The sequence below is a fragment of the Pristiophorus japonicus genome, chromosome 20, assembly GCF_044704955.1.
Source record: "Pristiophorus japonicus isolate sPriJap1 chromosome 20, sPriJap1.hap1, whole genome shotgun sequence".
In the NCBI taxonomy this organism is placed as follows: domain Eukaryota; kingdom Metazoa; phylum Chordata; class Chondrichthyes; family Pristiophoridae; genus Pristiophorus; species Pristiophorus japonicus.
This window is the reverse complement of record NC_091996.1, coordinates 89788912-89812961: the sequence shown is the minus strand read 5'-3', so window position 1 is coordinate 89812961 and position 24050 is coordinate 89788912. Positions and strand designations below refer to the sequence as shown.

The 24050-nt window shown below is 48.0% G+C and overlaps 1 protein-coding gene across 1 annotated transcript in view; it reads left to right on the top strand.

Annotated features, from left to right (window-relative positions):
• LOC139232667 (trichohyalin-like) overlaps positions 1-24050 on the top strand; it is a 139440-nt gene that overhangs the window by 20707 nt on the left and 94683 nt on the right. The window contains exons 6-13 of the mRNA XM_070863132.1: positions 2726-2837; positions 10511-10605; positions 12499-12613; positions 13919-14013; positions 15104-15209; positions 16619-16716; positions 18922-19045; positions 21453-21583. Of these exons, the coding sequence (XP_070719233.1) occupies positions 2726-2837; positions 10511-10605; positions 12499-12613; positions 13919-14013; positions 15104-15209; positions 16619-16716; positions 18922-19045; positions 21453-21583 (876 nt within the window). The remainder of the gene's footprint in view (positions 1-2725; positions 2838-10510; positions 10606-12498; positions 12614-13918; positions 14014-15103; positions 15210-16618; positions 16717-18921; positions 19046-21452; positions 21584-24050) is intronic.

The following is a 24050-nucleotide window of genomic DNA, read 5'->3' as shown; positions in this document are numbered from 1 at the left end:
TAAGTGGTCCACGTTGTCGAGGACTGCGCCGTGGATCTTGATGACTGGGGAACAGTGCTGTGCGGCGAGGACAGTCTGGTGGAGGACCTTTGTCTTACAGATGTTTAGCGTAAGGCCCATGCTTTGGTATGCCTCGGTGAATACATCAACTATATCCTGGAGTTCAGCCTCAGAATGTGCACAGACACAGGCGTTGTCCGCGTACTGTAGCTCAACGACAGAGGTTGGGGTGATCTTGGACCTGGCCTGGAGGCGACGAAGGTTAAACAGCTTCCCACTGGTTCTGTAGTTTAGTTCCACTCCAGCGGGGAGCTTGTTGATTGTGAGGTGGAGCATGGCAGCGAGGAAGATTGAGAAGAGGGTTGGAGCGATGACGCAGCCCTGTTTGATCCCGGTCCGGACGTGGATTGGGTCTGTAATGGATCCGTTGGGAAGGATCACGGCCTGCATGTTGTCATGGAGCAGGCGGAGGATGGTGACAAACTTTTGGGGGCATCCGAAACGCAGGAAGACGCTCCATAGACCCTCGCGGTTGACAGTGTCAAAGACCTTTGTAAGGTCAAAGAAGGCCATGTATAAGGGCTGGCGCTGCTCCCTGCATTTTTCCTGCAGCTGTCGCGCTGCAAAGATCATGTCTGTTGTGCCCCATAGGGGACAAAATCAGCACAGTGACTCCGGGAGGAGCTCCTCGGCCCACGGGGAGAAGACGGTTGAGGAGGACTCTATCGACAACTTTTCCAGTGGCTGATAGCAGGGAGACTCCTCTGTAGTTGCCGCAGTCGGACTTGTCCCCTTTTTTAAAGATGGTCACGATCACTGCATCTCTGAGATCTCCCGGCATGCTTTCCTCCCTCCAGATGAGAGAGATGAGGCCATGTATCCGCGCCAACAGCGCCTCTCCGCCATACTTTAGCGCCTCAGCAGGGATTCCATCCACTCCCATAGTCTTGTTGTTCTTGAGCTGCCTTATGGCTTTTCCTATCTTGTGCAACGTTGGGGTCTTACTGAGGTGGTGGCAGGTCGCATGCTGCGGGATGGAGTCGAGAACACTCGAGTCAAAGGCAGAGTCTCGATTGAGGAGATCTTCAAAGTGCTCCTTCCAGCGGGCCCTGACTGCCTCGGTGTCCTTGATGAGTGTTTCCCCGTTCTTGGCCAGGAGTGGGATGGAGCCTTGGGAGTTTGGACTGTAGGTGGCCTTGAATCCTCGCACATCATGGCTGTCGGCCAGTTGTTGTATTTCCTGTGCTTTCTCCATCCACCACCTGTTCTTTGGGTCCCGGGTTTTTTGTTGATCTCCGCCTTGAGCCGCCTGTAATGTTGCTATGCTGCTCCCGAGTTGGGTTGTTGCTTGACGTTCCGAAATGCTCTGCGCTTGCGATCTATTAGTTCTTGGATCTCCTGATCATTCTCATCAAACCAGTCCTGGTGTTTCCTGGTTGAGTGACCGAACGTCTCTTCACAGGCACTGGTTATGGAGGCAGCCACTCTGCAATGTTGCTGGGGAAACTATACAGGGTTAACGGTAAACTAGAAAGCCAAAGATTAATTTTCCCCATGCTTGTATTCGCCATTTATTAGGCACACTATTGCATCTCCTGTAATGTTGCTCACCGTAAGACAGACAGACAGAAAGAATATGCATTTATATTTCTGACGGGACTGGACAGGTTAGATGCAGGAAGAATGTTCCCGATGTTGGGGAAGTCCAGATCCAGGAGTCACACAGTGTAAGGATAAGGGGTAAGCCATTTAGGACCGAGATGAGGAGAAACTTCTTCACTCAGAGAATTGTGAACCTGTGGAATTCTCTACCGCAGAGAGTTGTTGAATGAATGTCAGTTCGTTGGATATATTCAAGAGGGAGTTAGATATGGAACTTACGGCTAAAGGGATCAAGGGGTATGGCGAGAAAGCAGTACTGAGGTGAATGGCGGTGCAGGCTCGAAGGGCCGAATGGCCTACTCCTGCACCTATTTTCTATGTTTCTAAAGCACCTTTCTTGAACTCCGGGCATCCCAAGTATTTCACAGCCAATGAAGAAGTACTGTCACTGCTGTGATTTGGGGAAATACTGCAGCCAATCTGCACACCACAAGCTCCCACCGACAGCAATGTGATAATGACCAGATGATCTGTGTTCGTGATGTTGATTGAGGGATAAATATTGCATCCCACCTGTGACTGAGACTGTAATTCCCGTATTGGACTGTACAGTCACCTAAGAACTCACTTTGAGAGTGGAAGCGAGTCTTCCTCGATTCCGAGGGACTGCTTATGATGATGATGATGATGATGATGCAATATTGGCCCAGGCCACCGGGGAGAACTCCCCTGCTCTTCTTCCAATAATAGTGCCACGGGATCTTTTATGTCCACCTGAGAGGGCAGACGGTGGCCTCCGTTTATCGTCTCATGCGAAAGACGGCACCTCCAACAGTGCGGCGCTCCCTCAGCACTGCACTGGGAGCGTCGGCCTAGATTTTGTGCTCAAGTCCCTGGAGTGGGACTTGAACCCACAACCTTCTGACTCGGAGGCGAGAGTGCTGCCCACTGAGCCATGGCTGAACTTGAGAGTATATGTTGAAGTGGGTGGGTCTCGAACCAGGTTAAGAAACATCGATTAAAATGTATAAATTAGAATATTTAAATTGTTCCATTTTTATTTTTACCTGAGGGGAGGGTATTAAAAAAAGAAGTCATATTTAAAAAAAAATGTGCTTTTTAGGTTTCAACGGAAACATCTCCAAGGAGTTCACCAGGTATCAACGTTACACAGAAATCGCCACAAATTGGTAACTTGAAGAAGATAATTATCTTTTGCGAAAGGCTCTTGGACGGTAAGGACTCTGCTGATGTTATGAAGAGGGCTACTGGATTTTTCCTTAATGTTCCACCAGGCGGTTACCCCAGGTATCAGTCTTTACGGTAGAGGACACTAACAATATCCCAACAGTGGATAGTCAAGGGGCTATAGCAGGGGGAAGAACTTAACACAATCACAATCACTAAGGAGGTGGTACTCAGTAAGATAATGGGACTAAAGGCAGATAAATCCCCTGGACCTGATGGCTTGCATCCTAGGGTCTTAAGAGAAGTAGCGGCAGGGATAGTGGATTCAACGGTTGTAATTTACCAAAATTCCCTGGATTCTGGGGAGGTCCCAGCAAATTGGGAAACTGCAAATGTAACTCTCCTATTTAAAAAAAGGAGACAGACAAAAAACAAGAAACTATAGACCAGTTAACCTAACATCTGTGGTTGGGAAAATGTTGGAGTCCATTATTAAAGAAGCAGTAGCAGGACATTTGAAAAAGCATAATTCGGTCAGGCAGAGTCAGCACGGATTTATGAAGGGGAAGTCATGTTTGACAAATTTGCAGGAGTTCTTTGAGGATGTAACGAACAGGGTGGATAAAGGGGAACCAGTGGATGTGGTGTATTTAGACATCCAGAAGGCGTTTGACAAGGTGCCACATAAAAGGTTACTGCACAAGATAAAAGTTCATGGGGTTGGGGGTAATATATTAGCATGGATAGAGGATTGGCTAACTAACAGAAAACAGAGAGTCGGGATAAATGGTTCATTCTCGGGTTGGCAATCAGTAACTAGTGGGGTGCCGCAGGGATCAGTGCTGGGACCCCAACTATTTGCAATCTGTACTAACACTCGGTCCCTTCTTCCAAGTCGTAACCTAGCCAAGTTTGCTGACGATACAAAGGTGGGAGGAAAAGCAATGTGTGAGGAGGACACAAAAAATCTGCAAAAGGACATAGACTGGAGAAGCTGGGGTTGTTTTCCTGGGAGCAGAGAAGGTTGAGAGGAGTTTTGATGGAGGCGTTCAAAATCAGGAGGGGTCTGGACAGAGTAGACCGAGAGAAACTGTTCCCATTGGCGGAAGGGTCGGGAACCAGAGGACACAGGTTTAAGGCGATTGGCAGAAGAACCAAAGGCGACATGAGCAAAAACATTTTTACGCAGCGAGTGGTTAGGATCTGCAATGCGCTGCCTGAGAGGGCGGCAGGAGGCAGACTCAATCGCGGCTTTCAAAAGGGAGTTGGATAAGTACCTGAGAGGAAAAAACGCAGGGCTAGGGGGAAAGGGCGGGGGGGAGTGGGACTAGCTGAGTGTCGGCACGAGCACGACGGGTCAAGTGGCCTCCTTCCGTGCTCTAACCATTCTGTGATTCTAAGTTCTACAGGTGAAGGCCAGCCTCTAATATAGAATCATAGAATGGTTACAGCGCAGGGAGAGGAATTTTCCCAGATTTTTTCCCCAAATTGGCCTGGGTTTTTATCTGTTTTTTTGCCGCTCCCAGGGGATCGCATGGCTCCGGGTGAGGAGAACTCTGCTGTGTGACATCACAGGAAAGGCAGGTAAATGATTGGTAGTGATTGTGGCCGAAGTCTTTCTTTAAAATTAACATACAGCATATAACTAAATACTAACAACTAATCTTTATTTGTTTAACTAATTTAATTATATAGGGTAAATACTTGATTAACGCTAAACTAATTAATGAAATAAAATAATGGGAAAACAGGAGATGTGTTGCTGCTGCAATATGTGGGAGCTTCTGGATGTGAAAAAAAAACAGTAAAAGGGAATATTATTTGAATGGGGAGAAATTACAACATGCTGAGGTGCAGAGGGACCTGGGGGTCCTTGTGCATGAAACTCTTTTAGATGAATCCCAAAATGTTAGTTTGCAGGTGCAGCAGGTAATCAGGAAGGCAAATGGAATGTTGGCCTTCATTGCGAGAGGGATGGAGTACAAAAGCAGGGAGGTCCTGCTGCAACTGTACAGGGTATTGGTGAGGCCGCACCTGGAGTACTGCGTGCAGTTTTGGTCACTTTACTTAAGGAAGGATATACTAGCTTTGGAGGGGGTACAGAGACGATTCACACGGCCGATTCCGGAGATGAGGAGGTTACCTTATGATGATAGATTGAGTAGACTGGGTCTTTACTCGTTGGAGTTCAGAAGGATGAGGGGTGATCTTATTGAAACATTTAAAATAATGAAAGGGATAGACAAGATAGAGGCAGAGAGGTTGTTTCCACTGGTCAGGGAGACTAGAACTAGGGGGCACAGCCTCAAAATACGGGGGAGCCAATTTAAAACCGAGTTGAGAAGGAATTTCTTCTCCCAGAGGGTTGTGAATCTGTGGAATTCTCTGCCCAAGGAAGCAGTTGAGGCTAGCTCATTGAATGTATTCAAATCACAGATCGATAGATTTTTAACCAATAAGGGAATTAAGGGTTACGGGGAGCGGGCGGGTAAGTGGAGCTGAGTCCACAGCCAGATCAGCCATGATCTTTTTGAATGGCGGAGCAGGCTCGAGGGGCTAGATGGCCTACTCCTGTTCCTAATTCTTATGTTCTTATGTCCAGGTTGGACTACATCTGTGGTAAGTGTCTGCGGCTCAACGAACTTCGGCTCCGAGTTGAGGAGCTGGAGTCCGAGCTGCAGACATTGCGAGACATCAGGGAGGGAGAAAGTTACCTGGACCTTTTGCTCCAGGAGGCAGCCACACCTTCGAGATTAAATACTTTAGAATTGACACGTGGTCAGGGACAGGAGGGTGTGAAGCAGGTACGGGGATCCAGGAGGTAGTAATGCAGGAGCCTCAGTCCCTGCACTTGTCCAATAGATTTGAGGTTCTTACAACCCTTGTGGACAAGTGTGCAGACTGCGGGGTGGACGAGCAGACTGACCAAGGCACCGTGGTGCAGAAAGCCATTCAAGTGGGGGGAGTAAAGAGGCAGGTGGTTGTAGTAGGGGACAGTATAGTTAGGGGGATAGATAGGGTTCTCTGCAGCCAAGAGCGTGCGTCCCGAAGGCTGTGTTGCCTACCCAGTGCCAGGGTAAAGGACATCTCCTCCGGGCTGGAGAAGAACTTGTCGGGGGAGGATCCAGTTGTCGTGGTACACGTAGGTACCAATGACATAGGTAGGACTAGGAAAGAGGTTCTGTTGAGAGAGTTTGAACAGCTAGGGACTAAATTGAAAAGCAGAACCACAAAGGTAATAATTTCTGCATTATTACCTGAGCCACGAGCAAATTGGCATAGGGTCAATAGAATCAGGGAGATGAATGTTTGGCTCAGAGGTTGGTGTGGGAGAAGTGAGTTTCGATTTGTGGGGCACTGGCACCAATACTCGGCAAAGAGAGAGCTGTTGCGTGGGGACAGACTACACCTGAACTATGCTGGGACCAGAGATCTAGCGAACCGACTAACGAGAGAGGTAGACAGGGCTTTAAACTAAATAAGGGGCAGGCTGGGTTGGGGGGGGGAGGTGGGGGAGACTGTCGCAGTGGCGAACAATCTAGAATGCTAAAGAGAAAAGAAAAGGGAGAAATGCAGGAAAGTGATTGGGGTAAGGATAACCAGGTTATGTCAGGAAGGGAGCATACAAACACAAGAGTACACTAGCAAATAGGGTCCAGGTAAGAAAAAATAGCTGTAAGATAAATAGGGCTATCGTACAAAATAATGTTAAGATGTTTAATAATGTTAAAAAGACAAATTTAAAAGCATTGTATCTGAATGCACGAAAGCATCTGTAATAAGGTAGTGCAAATAGATGTAAACGGATACGATATAGTTGCAATTGCGGAGGCATGGTTGCAGGGCGACCAGGGTTGGGAACTGAATATCCAAGGATATTCGATATTTCGGAAGGACAGGCAAAAAGGAAGAGGGGGTGGTGTGACGTTAGTTGAGGATGAAATCAGAGCAATAGTGAGAAAGGATATTGGCTCAGAAAAGCAAGATGTAGAATCAGTCTGGGTGGAGCTAAGGAGCACCAAGGGGCAGGAAAACATTGGTGGGAGTTGTCTATAGGCCTCCAAACAGTAGTGATAGTGTAGGGGATGGCATCAAACAGGAAATTAGAGATGCATGTAGCAAGGGTACAACAGTAATCGTAGGTGACTTTAATCTACATATAGACTGACCAAACCAAATTAGTAATAATACTGTGGCAGATGAATTCCTGGAGGGTGTACGAGATAGGTGTTTAGACCAGTATGTTGAGGAGCCTACTAGGGAACAGTCTATCCTAGATTGGGTGTTGTGTAATGAGAAGGGGTTAATTAACGGTCTTGTTGTGCGGGGTCCTTTAGGGAAGAGTAACCATAACATGATTGAATTTCTTATTAAGATGGAAAGTCCAATCCGAAACTAGGGTCCTAAATCTATACAAAGGAAACTATGAAGGTATGAGGAATGAATTGGCTATGATAGATTGGGAAGGTTTATTAAAAGGCATGACGCTGGATAGGCAATGGCTAATATTTAAAGAACGATGCATGAATTGCAACATTTATACATTCCTTTCCGGCGTAAAAACACAAAAGGAAAAGTGGCCCAACCATGGCTAACAAAAGGAATTAAGGATAGCATTAGATCCAAAGAGGAGTTATACAAAGTTGCCAGAAAAAGTAGTAAGCCCGAGGATTGGGAGCAGTTAGAATTCAGCAAAAAAGGACCAAGAGATTAATTAAGAGGGGAAAAATAGAGTATGAGAGTAAACTTTCAAGGAACATAAAAAAACGACTGCCTAAAAGTTTCTACAAGTGTGTAAAAAGAAAAAGATTAGTGAAGGCAAATGTAGGTTCTTTACAGACAGAAACAGGAGAATTTGTAATGGGGAACAAGGAAATGGCAGCACAATTAAATAAATACTTTGGTTCTGTCTTCACGAAAGAGGACTCAAATAACGTCCCAGAAATGCTAGGGAACCAAGGGTCTCGTGAGGAAGAGGAATTAAAGGAAATGATTATTAGTAAGAAAATAGTGCTGGAGAAATTAATGGGACTGAAGGCCGATAAATCCCCAGGGCCTGATGATCTGCATCCCAGAGTACTAAAAGAGGTAGCCATGGAAATAGTGGATGCATTGGTTGTCATCTTCCAAAATTTTTTGGATCAGTTCCTGCAGATTGGATGGTGGCAAATGTAACCCCACTATTTAAAAAAGGAGGGAGAGAGAAAACGGGGAATTACAGACTAGTTAGCCTGACATCAGTCGTAGGGAAAATGCTGAAGTCTATTCTTGTTTTTAGGCGGTCCCTCGTATCGAGGATGACTTGCTCCAATACCAAAAAGGGACGAGTTCACAGGTGTTTCAATGAAGGATCTGATATTCCAGATCCCAAACTACATCCTGAAGGGTGGAAGATGCCTGTGCGTGGATATTTTTAGCGTGGGGTGGCCGTTGCACACCAGCCACCACACGGACTTGACAGAGCGAGGTCTTGGTCCAGTAGCAAGGATTAACCAGGACGACTGGAGACCAGCTCTGCTGTTTGGTGATATGGAGTCTATTATAAAGGATGTGATAACAGTACACTTAGATAATATCAACGGGATTAAACAAAGTCAACATGGATTTATGAAAGAAAAATCATTTTTGACAAACCCACCGGAGTTTTTTTGAGGATGTAACTGATAGATTAGATAAGGGAGAACCAGTGGATGTAGTGTATTTGGATTTTCAGAAGGCCTTTGATAAAGTCCCACATAAGAGATTAGTGTGCAAAATTAAAGCACATAGGATTGGGGTAATGTATTGGCATGGATTGAAAATTGGTTAACTGACAGGAAAGAGAGAGTAGGAATAAATGTGTCTTTTTCGGGCTGGCGGGCAGTGACTAGTGGGGTACCACAGGGATCAGTGCTGGGGCCCCAGCTATTCACAATATATATAAATGATTTGAATGAGGGAACCAAATGTAATATTTCCAAGTTTGCTGACGACACAAAACTAGGTGGGATTGTGAGTGGTGAGGAGGATGCAAAGATGCTGCAAGGCGATTTAGATAGGTTGAGCAAACACATGGCAGATGCAGTATAACGTGGATAAATGTGAAGTTATCCACTTTGGTAGGAAAAACATAAGGACAAAGTATTATTTAAATGGTGATGGCTTGGGAAGTGTCGATGTACAGAGGGACCTGGGTGACCTTGTACACCAGTCATTGAAAGCAAACATGCAGGTGCAGCAAGCAGTTAGGAAGGCAAATGGTATGTCGGCCTTCATTGCAAGAGGATTTGAGTACAGGAGCAAGGATGTCTTACTACAGTTATACAGGGCCTTGGTGAGACCGCGCCTGGAGTATTGTGTGCAGTTTTGGTCTCCTTACCGAGGAAAGGATATACTTTCCATAGAGGGAGTGCAGCGAAGGTTCACCAGACTGATTCCTGGGGATGGCAGGACTGTCGTACGAGGAGAGATTGGGTCGACTAGGCCTGTATTCACTAGAGTTTAGAAGGATGATAGGGGATCTCATTGAAACGTATAAAATTCTGACTGGGTTGAATAGACTGGATGTGGGGAGGATGTTTCCCAGAGCTGGAAAGTCTAGAACAAGGGGTCACAGTCTCAGGATGTGGGGTAGGAAATTTAGGACCGAGATGAGGAGAAATTTTTTCACTCAGAGGGTGGTGAACCTGTGGAATTCTCTATCACAGAAGGCTGTGGAGGACGAGTCACCTCAGGAGCCTCTTATCAACAAGAGCAGACATTGACGACGAGCTTCAACACCGCGCCAGTGCAGCCTTCGGCCGCCTGAGGAAAAGAGTGTTCGAAGACCAGGCCCTCAAATCTGCCACCAAGTTCATCGTCTACAGGGCTGTAGTAATAACCGCCCTCCTGTATGGCTCAGAGACATGGACCATGTACAGTAGACACCTCAAGTCGCTGGAGAAATACCACCAACGATGTCTCCGCAAGATCCTACAAATCCATTGGGAGGACAGACGCACCAACATTAGTGTCCTCGACCAGGCCAACATCCCCAGCATTGAAGCACTGACCACACTTGATCAGCTCCGCTGGGCAGGCCACATCGTTCGCATGCCAGACACGAGACTCCCAAAGCAAGCGCTCTACTTGGAACTCCTTCATGGCAAACAAGCCAAAGGTGGGCAGAGGAAACGTTACAAGGACGCCCTCAAAGCCTCTCTGAAAAAGTGCAACATCCCCACCGACACCTGGGAGTCCCTGGCCAAAGACCAGTCCGCCCTAAGTGGAGGAAGTGCATCCGGGAGGGCGCTGAACACCTCAAGTCTCGAGAGCATGCCGAAATCAAGCGCAGGCAGCGGAAAGAGCGTGTGGAAAACCAGTCCCACCCACCCCTTCCCTCAATGACTGTCTGTCCCAACTGTGACCGAGACTGTAATTCCTGTATTGGACCGTTCAGTCACCTAAGGACTCAGTTTAAGAGTGGAAGCAAGTCTTCCTGGATTCCGAGGGACTGCCTATGATGATGACGATGAATATATTTAAGAGGGAGATAGATAGATTTCTAGAAACAAAAGGCATCAAGGAGTATGGGGAAAAAGCGGGAATATGATGTTGAGATAGATGATCAGCCATGATCATATTGAATGGCGATGCAGGCTCGAAGGGCCGAATGGCCTACTACTGCTCCTATTTTCTACGTTCCGTCTCACCTCTGGAACATGCCGACTGTCCCTGATACCTGTGTGTGTTTTTTTTAAAGGAGATACGGGTGGAAATTCCAAGCCAAGAGAAACTGAGGAACTCTCCGCGATGCAGCTGACTGAAGCCCCAGACACATTATTGGAAAAGGTGGAGGTGATGGGCTAAAAATTCGCCAACCTTGCGCTCGTTTTTTTTTTTGCCGATATTTTGCCGTTTTGGGTGAAAAACGGGGCGGCGGGAAATTCGGAGAAGTCTTTCAGCGGCGCTTTTCAAATACCGCTGGAGAGAGAAGCGCGCCAAAAATGTGGCTCTGAACGCACCCGTATTTAGGACGGGAAAAAACACCAAGGAAAAAGCAGTGCTCCAGCCCTTGGATTAGCGGTAAGTATGAAGACCTGCAAAAAAAAAGGTAAGTTAAAGTTTTTATTTTTTAATTCTTTTGCAGCGATTTGCTAGTTAAGTCTCTTGTGAATGTTTTGTGAATTCTTTTTTGTTTTTTGACAATTTCTTTTTTTGGTGTGTTACCCCCCCCCCCCTCCCTAGGCCCAACGCACAGCAGTATCGGCCTCGGGCTAACATTGCGGAAAATTCGTGGTTTGCGTCACGAATCCTCGTGCAGCGCCAATTTGTACCGCTGCGCAAATTGAAGCTCGAATTTGTGGCCTCATACCGATAGCGTTGCTGTAACGATAATCTGGGCGAAAAAAAGCAATTATCGCCGAGAACCGAATTTCTCGCCCAATGTGTCCAAAGCCAGTCTTCATCCATCTGATTGCTAATGGACTTTTTCATTCACATTAAATAACAGGCAATGAATAGATCTGAAAATTGACTTTTTTATACTCAAATACATTGAAGAAGTGTTTCGTGGGCTTTGGGCTTAAGGGTGCTAAATGCAGATACAATAAAACGGAGTGACTCCTGCCAACGACCAGAAGCTATGCAGAAGCATACTTTGCAATAATCTGAAACTGGATGCTCCCTTTTTTACTCTCAGAGCATTTTTGACTGGCAATTTTCCTCACACCCCCGGGCCCTCCCAGCATTTTTGAAGCAGCCCGCTCCCTCCCAGCATTTACATTTTTTTTAAACAATGCCACTCCCCATGACGAACAGACAGCGTTGGCAGCAGTCGCCTGTTTAAAAGTCAATAAATTCAACTTTGCCTGCACCAGCTGATCCTGGCTGCTGTAAAAGTGACATTTCAAAAAAAATGTAAGGCTACATTTTCGTTCTGTTGCCTCCGCCTCGGTCCGCGCCCCGGAGGGGCGGTAATGGCAGCGGGGATGATTTTCGCTCTCGCGCTCTCTCTCTCTCTCTCTCTCTCTCTCTCTCTCTCTCTCTCTCTCACGCGCGCTCTCGTTCACGTGCTCTCTCTGTCTCGCTCTCTCGTGCTCTCTCACGCTCTCTCTCTCTCTCTCGCGCGCTCTCGCTCACGTGCTCTCTCTGTCTCGCTCTCTCTCTCGCGCTCTCTCTCGTGCTCTCACGCTCTCTGTCTCTCTCGCGCACGTGCTCTCTCTGTCTCTCTCTTGCGCTCTCTGTCTCGCTCTCTCGCGCTCTCTCTCGTGCTCTCTCACGCTCTCTCTGTCTCTCGCGCTCTCTCTCGCGCGCTGTCGCTCACGTGCTCTCTCTGTCTCGCTCTCTGTCGCGCTCTCTCTCTCTCGTGCTCTCTCACGCTCTCTGTCTCTCTTTCGCTCACGTGCTCTCTCTGTCTCTCTCTCGCGCTCTCTCTGTCTCACTCTCTCTCGCTCTCTCTCGTGCGCTCTCTCTCTCGTGCTCTCTCTCACGCGTTCTCTCTCTCGTGCTCTCTCTCACGCGTTCTCTCTGTCTCCCTCTCTCTCTCGCGCTCTCATGCGCTCTCTCTGTCTCGCACTCTCTCGCGCTTTCTTGCGCTCTCTCCTCTCCTGCGCTTTCTCGCCCTCCCTCTCTCTCTCTCTCTTTCTCGCGCGCTCACTCGCGCGCACTCACACTCTCTCATCGTGTTTAGTTTTTCTTTCTTTCTGCTAAGTGGAGAAAATGCAAATTCTCTTTCATTGGCCTTTTTAGGAGGCAGAGATGACAACGTCGAGGAGATCCCAACCTGACGGAGAAACACCGAAACGTGACATCATTGGTCGCAGGTTGAAGAAAGCAGATTCCGGTGATGGACTGCCACAGAAAGGTGGGAGCTCTGCTGGAGTTACGGGGCAATTGAAGGTGCGAAGATTCAAGAGCGCAGCCAACAGCAAGCGATGGCCGTTTGTGAGGGGAGTGGTGTGGAATTTATTGATGTTGCACTTGAAAGTGCTTATTTTTCTTAATATTCCATCAACTCTGGTGAGGTGGGCAGTGCATTGAGTTAAATGATGGCCCTTTGCCTGGCTTGAAATCCAGCCCGTTGTGACAAGCCTCCTCTTGTCTACTGGCTGTAAGGATTTCTCGTGTGAAATGCGTTTGGAATAGACTCTATCCAGTCCCTCCTGGGCATTCGGCCACAGCACGCAGTTGCCTCTAATTCAGCGGCGGTTGTTACTAAATTGGTAATCTCTCTCAAGAGAGGCTGCAGGAGGGTTGGTGTAATCATAGAATCTCGACACGGCTTCTTGGGCAGCACCTCCCAAGCCCACAACCTCCATCACCCAGAAGAACAAAGAAAGAAAGACTCGGACTGATCATCATCATAGGCAGTCCCTCGGAATCGAGGGAGACTTGCTTCCACTCTTAACATGAGTCCTTAGGTGGCTGAACAGTCCACAGCTGAATATCAGAACCACAGTCTCTGTCACAGGTGGGACAGACAGTGGTTGAGGGAAGGGGTGGGTGGGACTGGTTTGCCGCACGCTCCTTCCGCTGCCTGCGCTTGCTTTCTGCACGCTCTCGGCGACGAGACTCGAGGTGCTCAGCGCCCTCCCGGATGCGCTTCCTCCACTTAGGGCGGACTGGTCTTCGGCCCAGGGCCTCCCAGGTGTCGGTGGGGATGTTGCACTTTATCAGGGAGGCTTTGAGGGTGGTCCTTGAAACGTTTCCACTGCCCACCTTCGGCTCTTTTGCCCTGAAGGAGTTCCGAGTAGAGCACTTGCTTTGGGAGTCTTGTGTCTGGCATGCGGACAATGTGGCCTGCCCAAGTGGAGCTGGTTGAGTGTGGTCAGTGCTTTAATGCTGGGCATGTTGGCCTGGACGAGAACGCTAACGTTGGTGCGTCTGTCCTCCCAGGGGATTTGTAGAGTGGAAGCAAGTCTTCCTCGATTCTGAGGGACTGCCTATGATGATGCTGATGAATATATTTAAGAAGGAGATAGATAGATTTCTAGACACAAAAGGCATCAAGGGGTATGGTGTTGAGATAGAGGATCAGCCATGATCATATTGAATGGCGGTGCAGGCTCGAAGGGCCGAATGGCCTACTCCTGCTCCTATTTTCTATGTTCCTTGCGTCTCATCTCCGAAACATGCTGACTGTCCCTGATACCTGTGGTTTCTTTTGAAGGAGATACGGGTAGAAATTCCAAGCCAAGAGAAACTGAGGAACTCTCCGCGATGCAGCTCACTGAAGCCCCAGACACATTATTGGAAACGGTGGAGGTAATGGGCTAAAATTTCGCCAACCTTGCGCTCTGGTTCTGTTGCTTCCGCCTCTGTCCGGAGGGGCGGTAATGGCGGAGGCGATGATTTCTGGGCCAGCTTCCCAGCGCCGGGAAATTAGATGCCGGTTTTGTGAGGGTGCAGAGCAGTGCCACCCGGGAGCGTTCAGCTGGTGCGCAATGCCCCCCCCCCACCCCGATTTCGACAGCGCTTTTAAGTTTGTGGTGCGCTCATCCTGTAGTACCCCGTAGAGCGCCCCCTGGTGGGACCGCCTGGAAAACCAGGCAGTCAGAGCCGGTGAACGATGGAATTGGTGAACGAGCTCAGTTTGATTGTTTTGTTTGGTTTTATTTTTGCGATGTCGCTCATTGTGGGGGTGTTTAGGGTATTGGGAATGTTTTAGATGCGATTTTCTTTTTGCCACTGAAGCCTCTCTTACAGCGCTCCGAGGCCAGTTCTGTAAAGGGGTGTGGAACGCCTCCCTTAGAGCTCCACCCCACACTCGGGGCCCAGCTGATAAATTTTTCTGACTGAGGCGCAATCCTTTAGATCAGCCATGATCTTATTGAATGGCGGAGCAGGCTCGAGGGGCTAGATGGCCTACTCCTGTTCCTAATTCTTATGTTCTTTCTCGTGCGCTATAATTACCGCCCTGCCATGAATAACATGAATAAATGGGCGGTAATGAAAATCCAGTCCGTAATTTAAAAAAAAATTGTTTCTAACTTTTGTCTGTACTGCCAACACTGAGCACGACTCACTGCTAAACTTTGGGTGGAGGGCCTTGCTCTCTCTCTCTCGCGCTCTCTTACGCTCTCTCTCACTTGCTCTGTCTCGCGCGCTCTCTATCTCTCATAGGTTGTCTCACTCTTGCGCTCTTTCTCGCGCTCTCTCGCATGCTCTCTCTCACTCTCCTCTCTCTTTTGCACTCTCTCTCGTGTGCTCTCTTGCTCTCTCGTGCGCACTGCTCTTGCTCTTACTCTGGCGCGCTCTTTCTCGCGCGCTCTCTCACTCTCATCGTGTTTAGTTTTACTTTCCTTCTTTCTGTTAAGTGGAGAAAATCCAAATTCTCTTTCATTGGCCTTTTTAGGAGGCCGAGATGACAACGTCGAGGAGATCCGAACCTGGCGGAGAAACACCGAATTCGCCACCGAAAAGTGACATCATTGGTCGCAGGTTGAAGAAAGCCGATTCCGGTGAGGGACTGCCACAGAAAGGTGGAAGCTCTGCTGGAGTTATGCGGCAATGGAAGGCTCGAAGGTTCAAGAGTGCAGCCAACAGCAAGCAATGGCCGCTTGTGAGGGGAGTGGGGTGGAATTTTTTGATGTTGCACTTGACTGTGCTTATTTTTCTTAATATTCCACCAACTCTGGAGAGGTGGGCAGTGCATTGAGTTAGATGCTGGCCCTTTGCCTGGCCTGAAATCCAGCCTGCTGTGACAAGCCTCCTCTTGTCTACTGGCTGTAAGGGTTTCTCGTGTGAACTGCGTTTGGGATAGACTCTATCCAGTCCCTCCTGGGCATTCGGCCACAGCACGCAGTTGCCTCTAATTCAGCGGCGGTTGTTACTAAATTGGTAACCTCCCCTCAGAGAGGCTGCAGGAGGGTTGGTGTAATCATAGAATCTCGACACGGCTTCTTGGGCAGCACCTCCCAAGCCCACAACCTCCATCACCCAGAAGAACACAGAAAGAAAGACTTGGATTTATATAGCGCCTTTCACAACCACCGGACGTCCCAAAGCCCTTTGCAGCCAGTGAGATGCTTTTTGAAGTGTGTACGCTGTTGTAATGTGGGAAACGCAGCAGCCAATTTGCGCACAGCAAGCTCCCACAAACAGCAATGAGATAATGGCCCAGATAATCTGTTTTAGTGACGTTGATTGAGAGCCGATGGACGTAAAAGATCCCATGATAACTATTTCGAAGAACATCAGGGGAGTTAACCCTGGTGTCCTCAGTCAACATAACAAAAACAGATGATCTGGGTCATTATCACATTGCTGTTTGTGGGAGCTTGCTGTGCTCAAATCGACTGCCGCATTTCCCACATTGCAACAGTGACTACATTCAAAAAGTACTTATAAGAAGATAAGAACTAGGCTTTACTTAACCAATACTTAACTGGCTGTAAAGCGCTTTGAGACGTCTGGTGGTCGTGAAAGGCGCTATAAAAATGCAAGTCTTTCTTTGATTCTTTCTTTAAATCAATTGTCTCAGACGCGCCGTGAGGAAATACTCTTTTACGCAACGAGTGGTTTAGATCTGGAATGCACTGCCTGATAGGGTGCTGGAAACTGATTCGATAGTAACCTTCAAAAGGGAATTGGATAAATACTCTGAAGGAGAATAAAATGGCAGGGACATGGGGAACAAGCGGGGAGGGCTGGATTCCTCTTCGAAACAGCCGGCACGGACTCGATGGGCCGAATGGCCTCCGTATTCTACGATTCTCCATTCCAGGTGTTGTTTATTTGGTTTACTTGGAGAAATAGTCTGGGTTCATCTGATTTATACTATTGAAGATTTTAGGTAAACTTGATTGGGGATTATCCGCCTCTTAAGTTGCTATGCTTTTATCTTTTTTTTTTGTTTGATATCTTGAAGGGAAGGTAGATAAAAAGTCTGAGGACGAGCAAGAAACGTACCCAAAATGCTACGAAATCTCGGTGGTACAGCATGTTGAAGCATCAGAAAGGGTGAAGGTAATTCTTCTAAAGCACCTTGTGTTCGCTAATACTCATTATTGTGTAAGTTTATACGTGCATGGAATAATACTCGAGTGCATTTAAAAAAAAAAAAATTTGTTCCTGGGATGTGGGCGTCGCCGGCAAGGCCGGCATTTATTGCCCATCCCTAATTGCCCCTTGAGAAGGTGGTGGTGAGCCGCCTTCTTGAACCGCTGCAGTCCCGTGTGGTGAAGGTGCTCCCACAGTGCTGTTAGGGAGGGAGTTCCAGGATTGTGACCCAGCGACGATGAAGGAACGGCCAATATATTTCCAAGTCGGGATGGTGTGTGACTGGGAGGGGAACGTGGAGGTGGTGGTGTTCCCATGCGCCTGCTGCCCTTGTCCTTCTAGGCGGTAGAGGTCGCGGGTTTGGGAGGTGCTGCCGAAGAAGCCTTGGCGAGTTGCTGCAGTGCATCTTGTAGATGGTACACACTGCAGCCAGGGGGCGCCGGTGGTGGAGGGAGTGAATGTTGAAAGTGCAAGTCAAGTGGTCTGCTTTGTCCTGAATGGAGTAGTGAAACCTCAGAGAAGTAAAAGTTAATAGGAGTCTGATGGACATGCTCAAAATCATGAACGGTTTTGATCGAGTAACTATTTCCACTGGCAGAAGGGTCGGTAACTGGAAGACACAGATTGAGGTGATTGGCCAGGACACTGGGGAGAACTCCCCTGCTCTTCTAAATTGTGCCATGGGATCCTTTACGTCCACCTGAGAGCAGACTGGGCCTCGGTTTAACATCCCATCCGAATGATGGCACCTCCGACAGTGCGGCGTTCCCTCAGTACTGCCCCTCCGACAGTGCTGCGCTCCCTCAGTACTGCCCCTCCGACAGTGCGGCGCTCCCTCAGCACTGCCCCATCGACAGTGCGGCGCTCCCTCAGCACTGCCCCTCCGACAGTGCGGCGCTCCGTCAGTACTGCCCCTCCGACAGTGCGGGGCTCCCTCAGTACTGCCCCTCCGACAGTGCGGCGCTTCCTCAGCACTGCACTGGGAGTGTCAGCCTAGATTTTTGTGCTCAAGTCCCTGGAGTGGGACTGGCACCCACGATCTTCTGACTCAGAGGCGAGGGTGCTGCCCGCTAAGCCATGGCTTTCACAGCCCTGTGACGAATGTCCTTAATTCGACATCATCCATCCTTCCTCAGTTGAAGGAAAGCATTTTGTTCCGGTCTGGCACCTCTCATTGCCCCCTCCCCCTCCCCCCGGGGCTACACAGTTACGATCGTCATCTTGCCAGGTGGGGAATACTTTTTTTAACAATTCATTCCTGGGATGTGGGGTGTCGCAAGTATTTATTTTCCATCCCTAATGCCATTTCAGAGGGCAGTTAAGAGTCAACCACATTGCTGTGGGTCTGGAGTCACATATCGGCCAGACCGGGTAAGGGCGGCAGATTTCCTTCCCTAAAGGCCATTAGTGAACCAGATGGGTTTTTGTGACAATCCAGCAGTTCCATGGTCACCATTACTGAGACTAGCTTTTAATTCCAGATTTATTTAATGAACTGAATTTAAATTCCCCAGCTGCCCTGGTGGGATTTGAACTCGCGTCTCTGGATCATTAGTCCAGTAACATTGCCACCATGCTATCATACCCAGTGGTTCCGTCCATTTAAAAAGAGTGTCTGACTGGTCGTGACTCATTACAAAACCCAGGGCCAGTTGTGCAAAACCACATCTGGCCCTGTTGCATTCACGGAATCCGAGCTCGAAGATACAAAAGTGATATAAATTCACCTTGATAGTAGCAACAACAAAAAAATAAGCGGTGTATAAGATAAAACATGTAAGATTCTGAGGGGGCTGGACGGGGTAGATGCAGAGAGGATGTTTCCCCTCGTGGGGAAATCTAGAACGAGGGGGCATAGTTTCAGAATAAGGGGCTGCCCATTTAAAACTGAGATGAGGAGGAATTTCTTCTCTCAGAGGGTCGTGAATCTGTGGAATTCTCTGCCTCAGAGAGCTGTGGAGGCTGGCTCATTGAATATATTCAAGGCTGAGATAGACAGATTCTTGAACCATAGAGGAGTCGAGGGTTATGGGGAGCGGGCAGGGAACTGGAGGCCAAGATCAGATCAGCCGTGATCTTATTGAATGGCGGAGCGGGCTCGAGGGACTGTGTGGCCTACTCCTGCTCCTATTTCTTATGTTCTCATCCTGATTTAATTTACTGTTTCTTCAGGAAGTCCAACAGCCTGCTCGAAGGAAATCACAGCGTATTGCCAGCCAGCGATCCCTGCCGGAGAAGCTGCCCTTGACAGTCAATGACGAAGACCATTGTCTTGGGGACAATGGCAATGGACCAGGTAAAGGAATCTGATTGAGAGATGAATAGAAACATAGAAAATAGGTGCAGGAGTAGGCCATTCGGCCCTTCGAGCCTGCACCGCCATTCAATGAGTTCATGGCTGAACATACAACTTCAGTACACCCTTCCTGCTTTCTCGCCATACCCCTTGATCCCCCTAGTAGTAAGGACTACATCTAACTCCTTTTTGAATATATTTAGTGAATGCATCTGTAGCTGAGCCATACGACTCATAAAGAGATGCACCATCATCGACTGCCTGCTTCCACCTCCGTAACATCTCTCCCATCTCTACCCCTGCCTCTGCTGAAATGTTCACCCTTTGTTACCTCGACTATTCCAACGCCCGCCTGGCCGGCCTCCCACCTTGCTCCCTCTGTAATCTCGAGCTCGTCCAAAACTCCGCTGCCCCGTGTCCTAACTCGTACCGAGTCCCGCGCACCCCTCCGCCTTTGCTCGCTGCCCTACCTTGGCTCTCGGTCCGGCAAAACCTCGATTTAAAAAAAAAAATTCTCATCCTTGTTTTCGACTCCCCCCCCCCCCAGCCCCCCCCCCCCCCTCCCCCTCACTATCTCTGTATCCTCCTCCAGCCCCGCAACCCTCCGAGATCTCTGCGCTCCTCCAATTCTGACCTCTTGAGCATCCCTGGTTTTCATTGCACCACCATTGGTGGCCGTGCCTTTAGCACCTGGCTGGAATTCCCTCCCTAAACACCTCTACTTTCTTTTCCCTTGAGTCGCTCCTTAAAACTTATCTCTGTATCGGTAAAACCTGCCTAATATCGCTTTATATGGCTCCATGTCAAATTTTGTTTGATAATACCTTGTGTGACGTGCCTTGTGACGTTTTACTACGTTAAAGGCGCTATTTAAATGAAAATTAAGAAAGGAAATGGTATGTTGGCCTTTATTACAGGAGGATTTGAGTATAAGAGTAAAGTCGCCTTTCTGCAATTATACAGGGCCCTGGTGAGACCACACCTGGAGTATTGTGTACAGTTTTGGTCTCCTTACCTAAGGAAGGATATACTTACCATAGAGGGAGTTCACCAGACTGATTCCTGGGATGGGGGGGATTGTCCTATGAGGAGAGATTGAGCAGACTAGGCCGATATTCTATAGACTTTATAAGAATGAGAGGTGATCTCATTGAAACATACAACATTTTTACAGGGTAGATGCAGGGAGGATGTTTCCCCCGGGCTGGGGGAAGACGGTCTAGAACCAGGGGGTCACCATCTCGGAATAAGGGGTCGGCCATTTAGGACTGAGATGAGGAGACATTTCTTCACTCAGCGGGTGGTGAATCTCTGGGAGCTGTCGAAATCTCGACCTCCGAAAAGAATGACTCTGACACTTTCAGCTCCGGCAGAAGTTTCTTTAATTTACTTGCTAGCAAGGGGCAGGTTACACTCAGTCAAGGGCTAAGTGAACACCTCCGAAATGGTAGTTTCACGAGATATTTATACAGTAAAACCCAAGTTATGGCCTCTCCCTGTGTATTGGCTCTGTCTCGCAGTCAGTGAACACAGATAAAGAGTTAATTACTACATCCTTGTCCTGACATGGTTTCCAGATATTTCCTTTTGTCAGGGTTATTAGTTGGCCAGCTGGCCATTACTCCATGAGAGTGAGGTAATGAGCTATTACCTGCCTTGCATTGTGTCAGGATTGTTCAGTTTCCTAGTCAGTTATCTGTTTGCATCAAGTGGATGAGGTCTCTACAAGAGATAATGGCTGGTGGTTTGAGTACTTCGAAAAGGGTGGGGTGGAGTGGAACTTGTATAGACAATAGGAGAGCACCATGGGGGGGGGGGGGGAGGTACTTGTCTCAGCATGACTTGTCTCCTAGCTGTCTGATGGCCATCAGCCATCTCAAACCAGGTTTAGCTGTTTATGCAAGCTGACTGCTTTTATGCAGAAAGTTCTGGAAGGACCAGGACTCCATTTTGTTATATATATATTGCAACGGGCACACAAATACCGTATGGTATCAGCTTAGATAAAAATACATTTCCACAGAGCAAGACAGAGATCAATAGATTTTTGAATATTGAGGGAATGAATCAAGGGATATGGGGAAAGTGGAGTTGAGGTAGATCGGTCACAATCTCATTGAATGGCGGAGCAGGCTCGAGGGGCCAAACGGCCTACTCCTGCTCCTAATTCTTATGCTCTTATAAGTGAATCTCTTTAGCTTTAATGTAATGTTTTTATATCCGAAGTGATCCACTCTATAAAGTAAGAACATCTACTTTTGCATTAACCCCTGAAGTTTAATTTTTTTTATTCAACGATTCTGCGACAGGTAGGGTATCTTTGTGCTGTACTGTTTCCTTTCTGCCCCTTGACTGTGCATTGATTGCTGCCATGACCTGTGACCTCTGACCTTGTGTTATGTTAAAGCAGAGCCCAAGGATGCGAAATGTCAGCCGGTCGTGGATGAGCTGAGCGAAATGCAAACTCCGCGGCTGAACGAAGAGGAGTTTGGGCCGAGGAACATTAAACAAGAAACTGTGGAGACGGACAGGGAAGAGGTAATTGTTCTGCGGCTTATTTGCCTTGGAGGTTGATCACACTTGGTTCCTAAGATTTTTGAAAAATTATTATACCGCCTGCCCCTTCTGAGAAGCAGGTGAGTGGGAAACCAGACCTCGTGACAGAGCTGCGCTGTAAATTGGCACAAGTTGGTGCATGGGGGAGACTTGACACTTGCCCTGTTTTTATCCCCGTCACAAACTCCATTCCCTAGCCACCAACTCAATCCCGTTCCCTGGTTGAGGCTGAACCAGACTGTTTGCAAGCTTGGTGTCGTACTTGACTCCGAGCTGAGCTTCCGATCACATAGCCGCCCCTGTCACTAAGAACATAAGAAATAGGAGCAGGAGTAGGCCATATGGTCCCTCAATAAGATCATGGCTGATCTGATCATGGACTCAGCTCCACTTCCCCGCCCGCTCCCCTTATCCCCTTATTCCCTAAGAAACTGTCTATTTCTGTCTTAAATTTATTCAATGTCCCAGCTTCCACAGCTCTCTGAGGCAGCGAATTCCACAGATTTACAACCCTCTGAGAGAAGAAATTTCTCCTCATCTCAGTTTTAAATGGGCAACTCCTTATTCAAAGATCATGCCCTCTAGTTCTAGTCTTCCCCCATCAGTGGAAACATCCTCTCTACATCCACCTTGTCAAGCCCCCTCATAAGCTTATACGTTTCGATAAGATCACCTCTCATTCTTCTGAATTAAAATGAGTAGAGGCCCAACCTCCTCAACCTTTCCTCATAAATCAACCCCCTCATCCCCAGAATCAACCGAGTGAACCTTTTCTGAACTGCCTTCAAAGCAAGTACCGTATATACTCGCGTATCCTACGATCTCACGTATCATGCGACCCCTAAATTTTCGTCCCCAAAACATGATTTTATCATATATCTCATGTATCATGCGAGTCACTTTTTTTGAGATACCAGATGCCACTAGGCTAGGCTTTCAAACAAGTTTAACAAGTACCCAACACGTAACAAGTACCCGAACACATAACGATCGAATATAGACCTTAACAACCGAATCATGAAACATCGAGTGGATTCTGTTGTGAAAGCTGTTCGCGAATCGAACACCGATATAGCAATCATTCCAGCTGGCTTGACGAGCGTCGTTCAGCCACTTGACGTATCCATTAATAAGCCATTTAAAGACAATATAAGAAAGAAATGGAATGACTGGATGATGGAAGGAGAGAAATCATTGACGAAGGGAGGGAATATGAAGGCTCCGGATTTGCCTCTACTGTGTTTGCGGGTAAAAGAAGCATGGGCTGAGATAGATGGAGATTTGATTGTTAAAGCCTCTAATAATGCAGCAAACTTCAGAGGGAGTTGTGGGTGGCGATCTCTAGACCACAGCAAAGATGCAGTACAAGTGACAATAGAGGCTGCAATCCAGCCCAGGAGATACCTGCCGAGATTCAGCGTGGATACGGTCTGCTTAACAGCCTAATCTTGGCCCAGCACTTCACACCCGCAAATTTTGTATCTCGCGTATCATGCGACCCCCCAAATTTAGGTTACAATTTAGGTCTTCAAAAGTCGCATGATACGCGAGTATATACGGTATATCCTTTCATAAATAATGGAAACCGCCTATTTGTCCAGCCGTGGCTCAGTGGGTAGCACTCTCGCCTCGTGAGTCAGAAGGTTGTGGGTTCAAGTCCCACTCCAGGGACTTGAGCACAAAAAAAAATCTAGGCTGATACTCCAATGCAGTGCTGAGGGAATGCCGCACTGTCGGAGGTGCCGTCTTTCGGATGAGACATTAAACCGAGGCCCCGTCTGCCCTCTCAGGTGGACGTAAAAGATCCCACGGTACTATTTCGAAGAGAGCATTACAACAGTGACTACACTCCAAAAGTATTTCATTGGCTGAAAAGCACTTTGGGATGCCCGGTGGTTGTGAAAGGCGCTCTATAAATGCAAGTCTTTCTTTGTTTTATTTCCACTTCCGTAACATCGCCTGTCTCCGCCCCTTGCTTCAGCTCATCTGCTGCTGAAGCCCTCATCCGTGCCTTTGTTACCTCTAGACTTGACTATTCCAACGCACTCCTGGCCGGCCTCCACATTTTACCCTGCGTAAACTAGAGGTGATCCAAAACTCGGCTGGCCCGTGTCCTAACTCGCACCAAATCCCGTTCACGCTGCCCTACATTGGCTCCGGGTTAAGCAAGGCCTCGATTTTAAAATTCGCATCCTTGCTTTCAAATCCCTCCATGGCCTTGCCCCTCTCCCTATCTCTAATCTCCTCCAGCCCCACAACCCTCCGAGATCATTGTGCTCTTCCACTTCTGGCCTCTTGAGCATCCCCGATTTTAATCGCTCCACCTTTGGTGGTTGTGCTTTCAGCTGCCTGGGCTCCAAGCTTTCTTTCCTCCTGTAAGACGCTCCTTAACACCTACCTCTTTGACCAAGCATTTGGTCACAGGAACACAAGAAATCGGAGCAGGTGA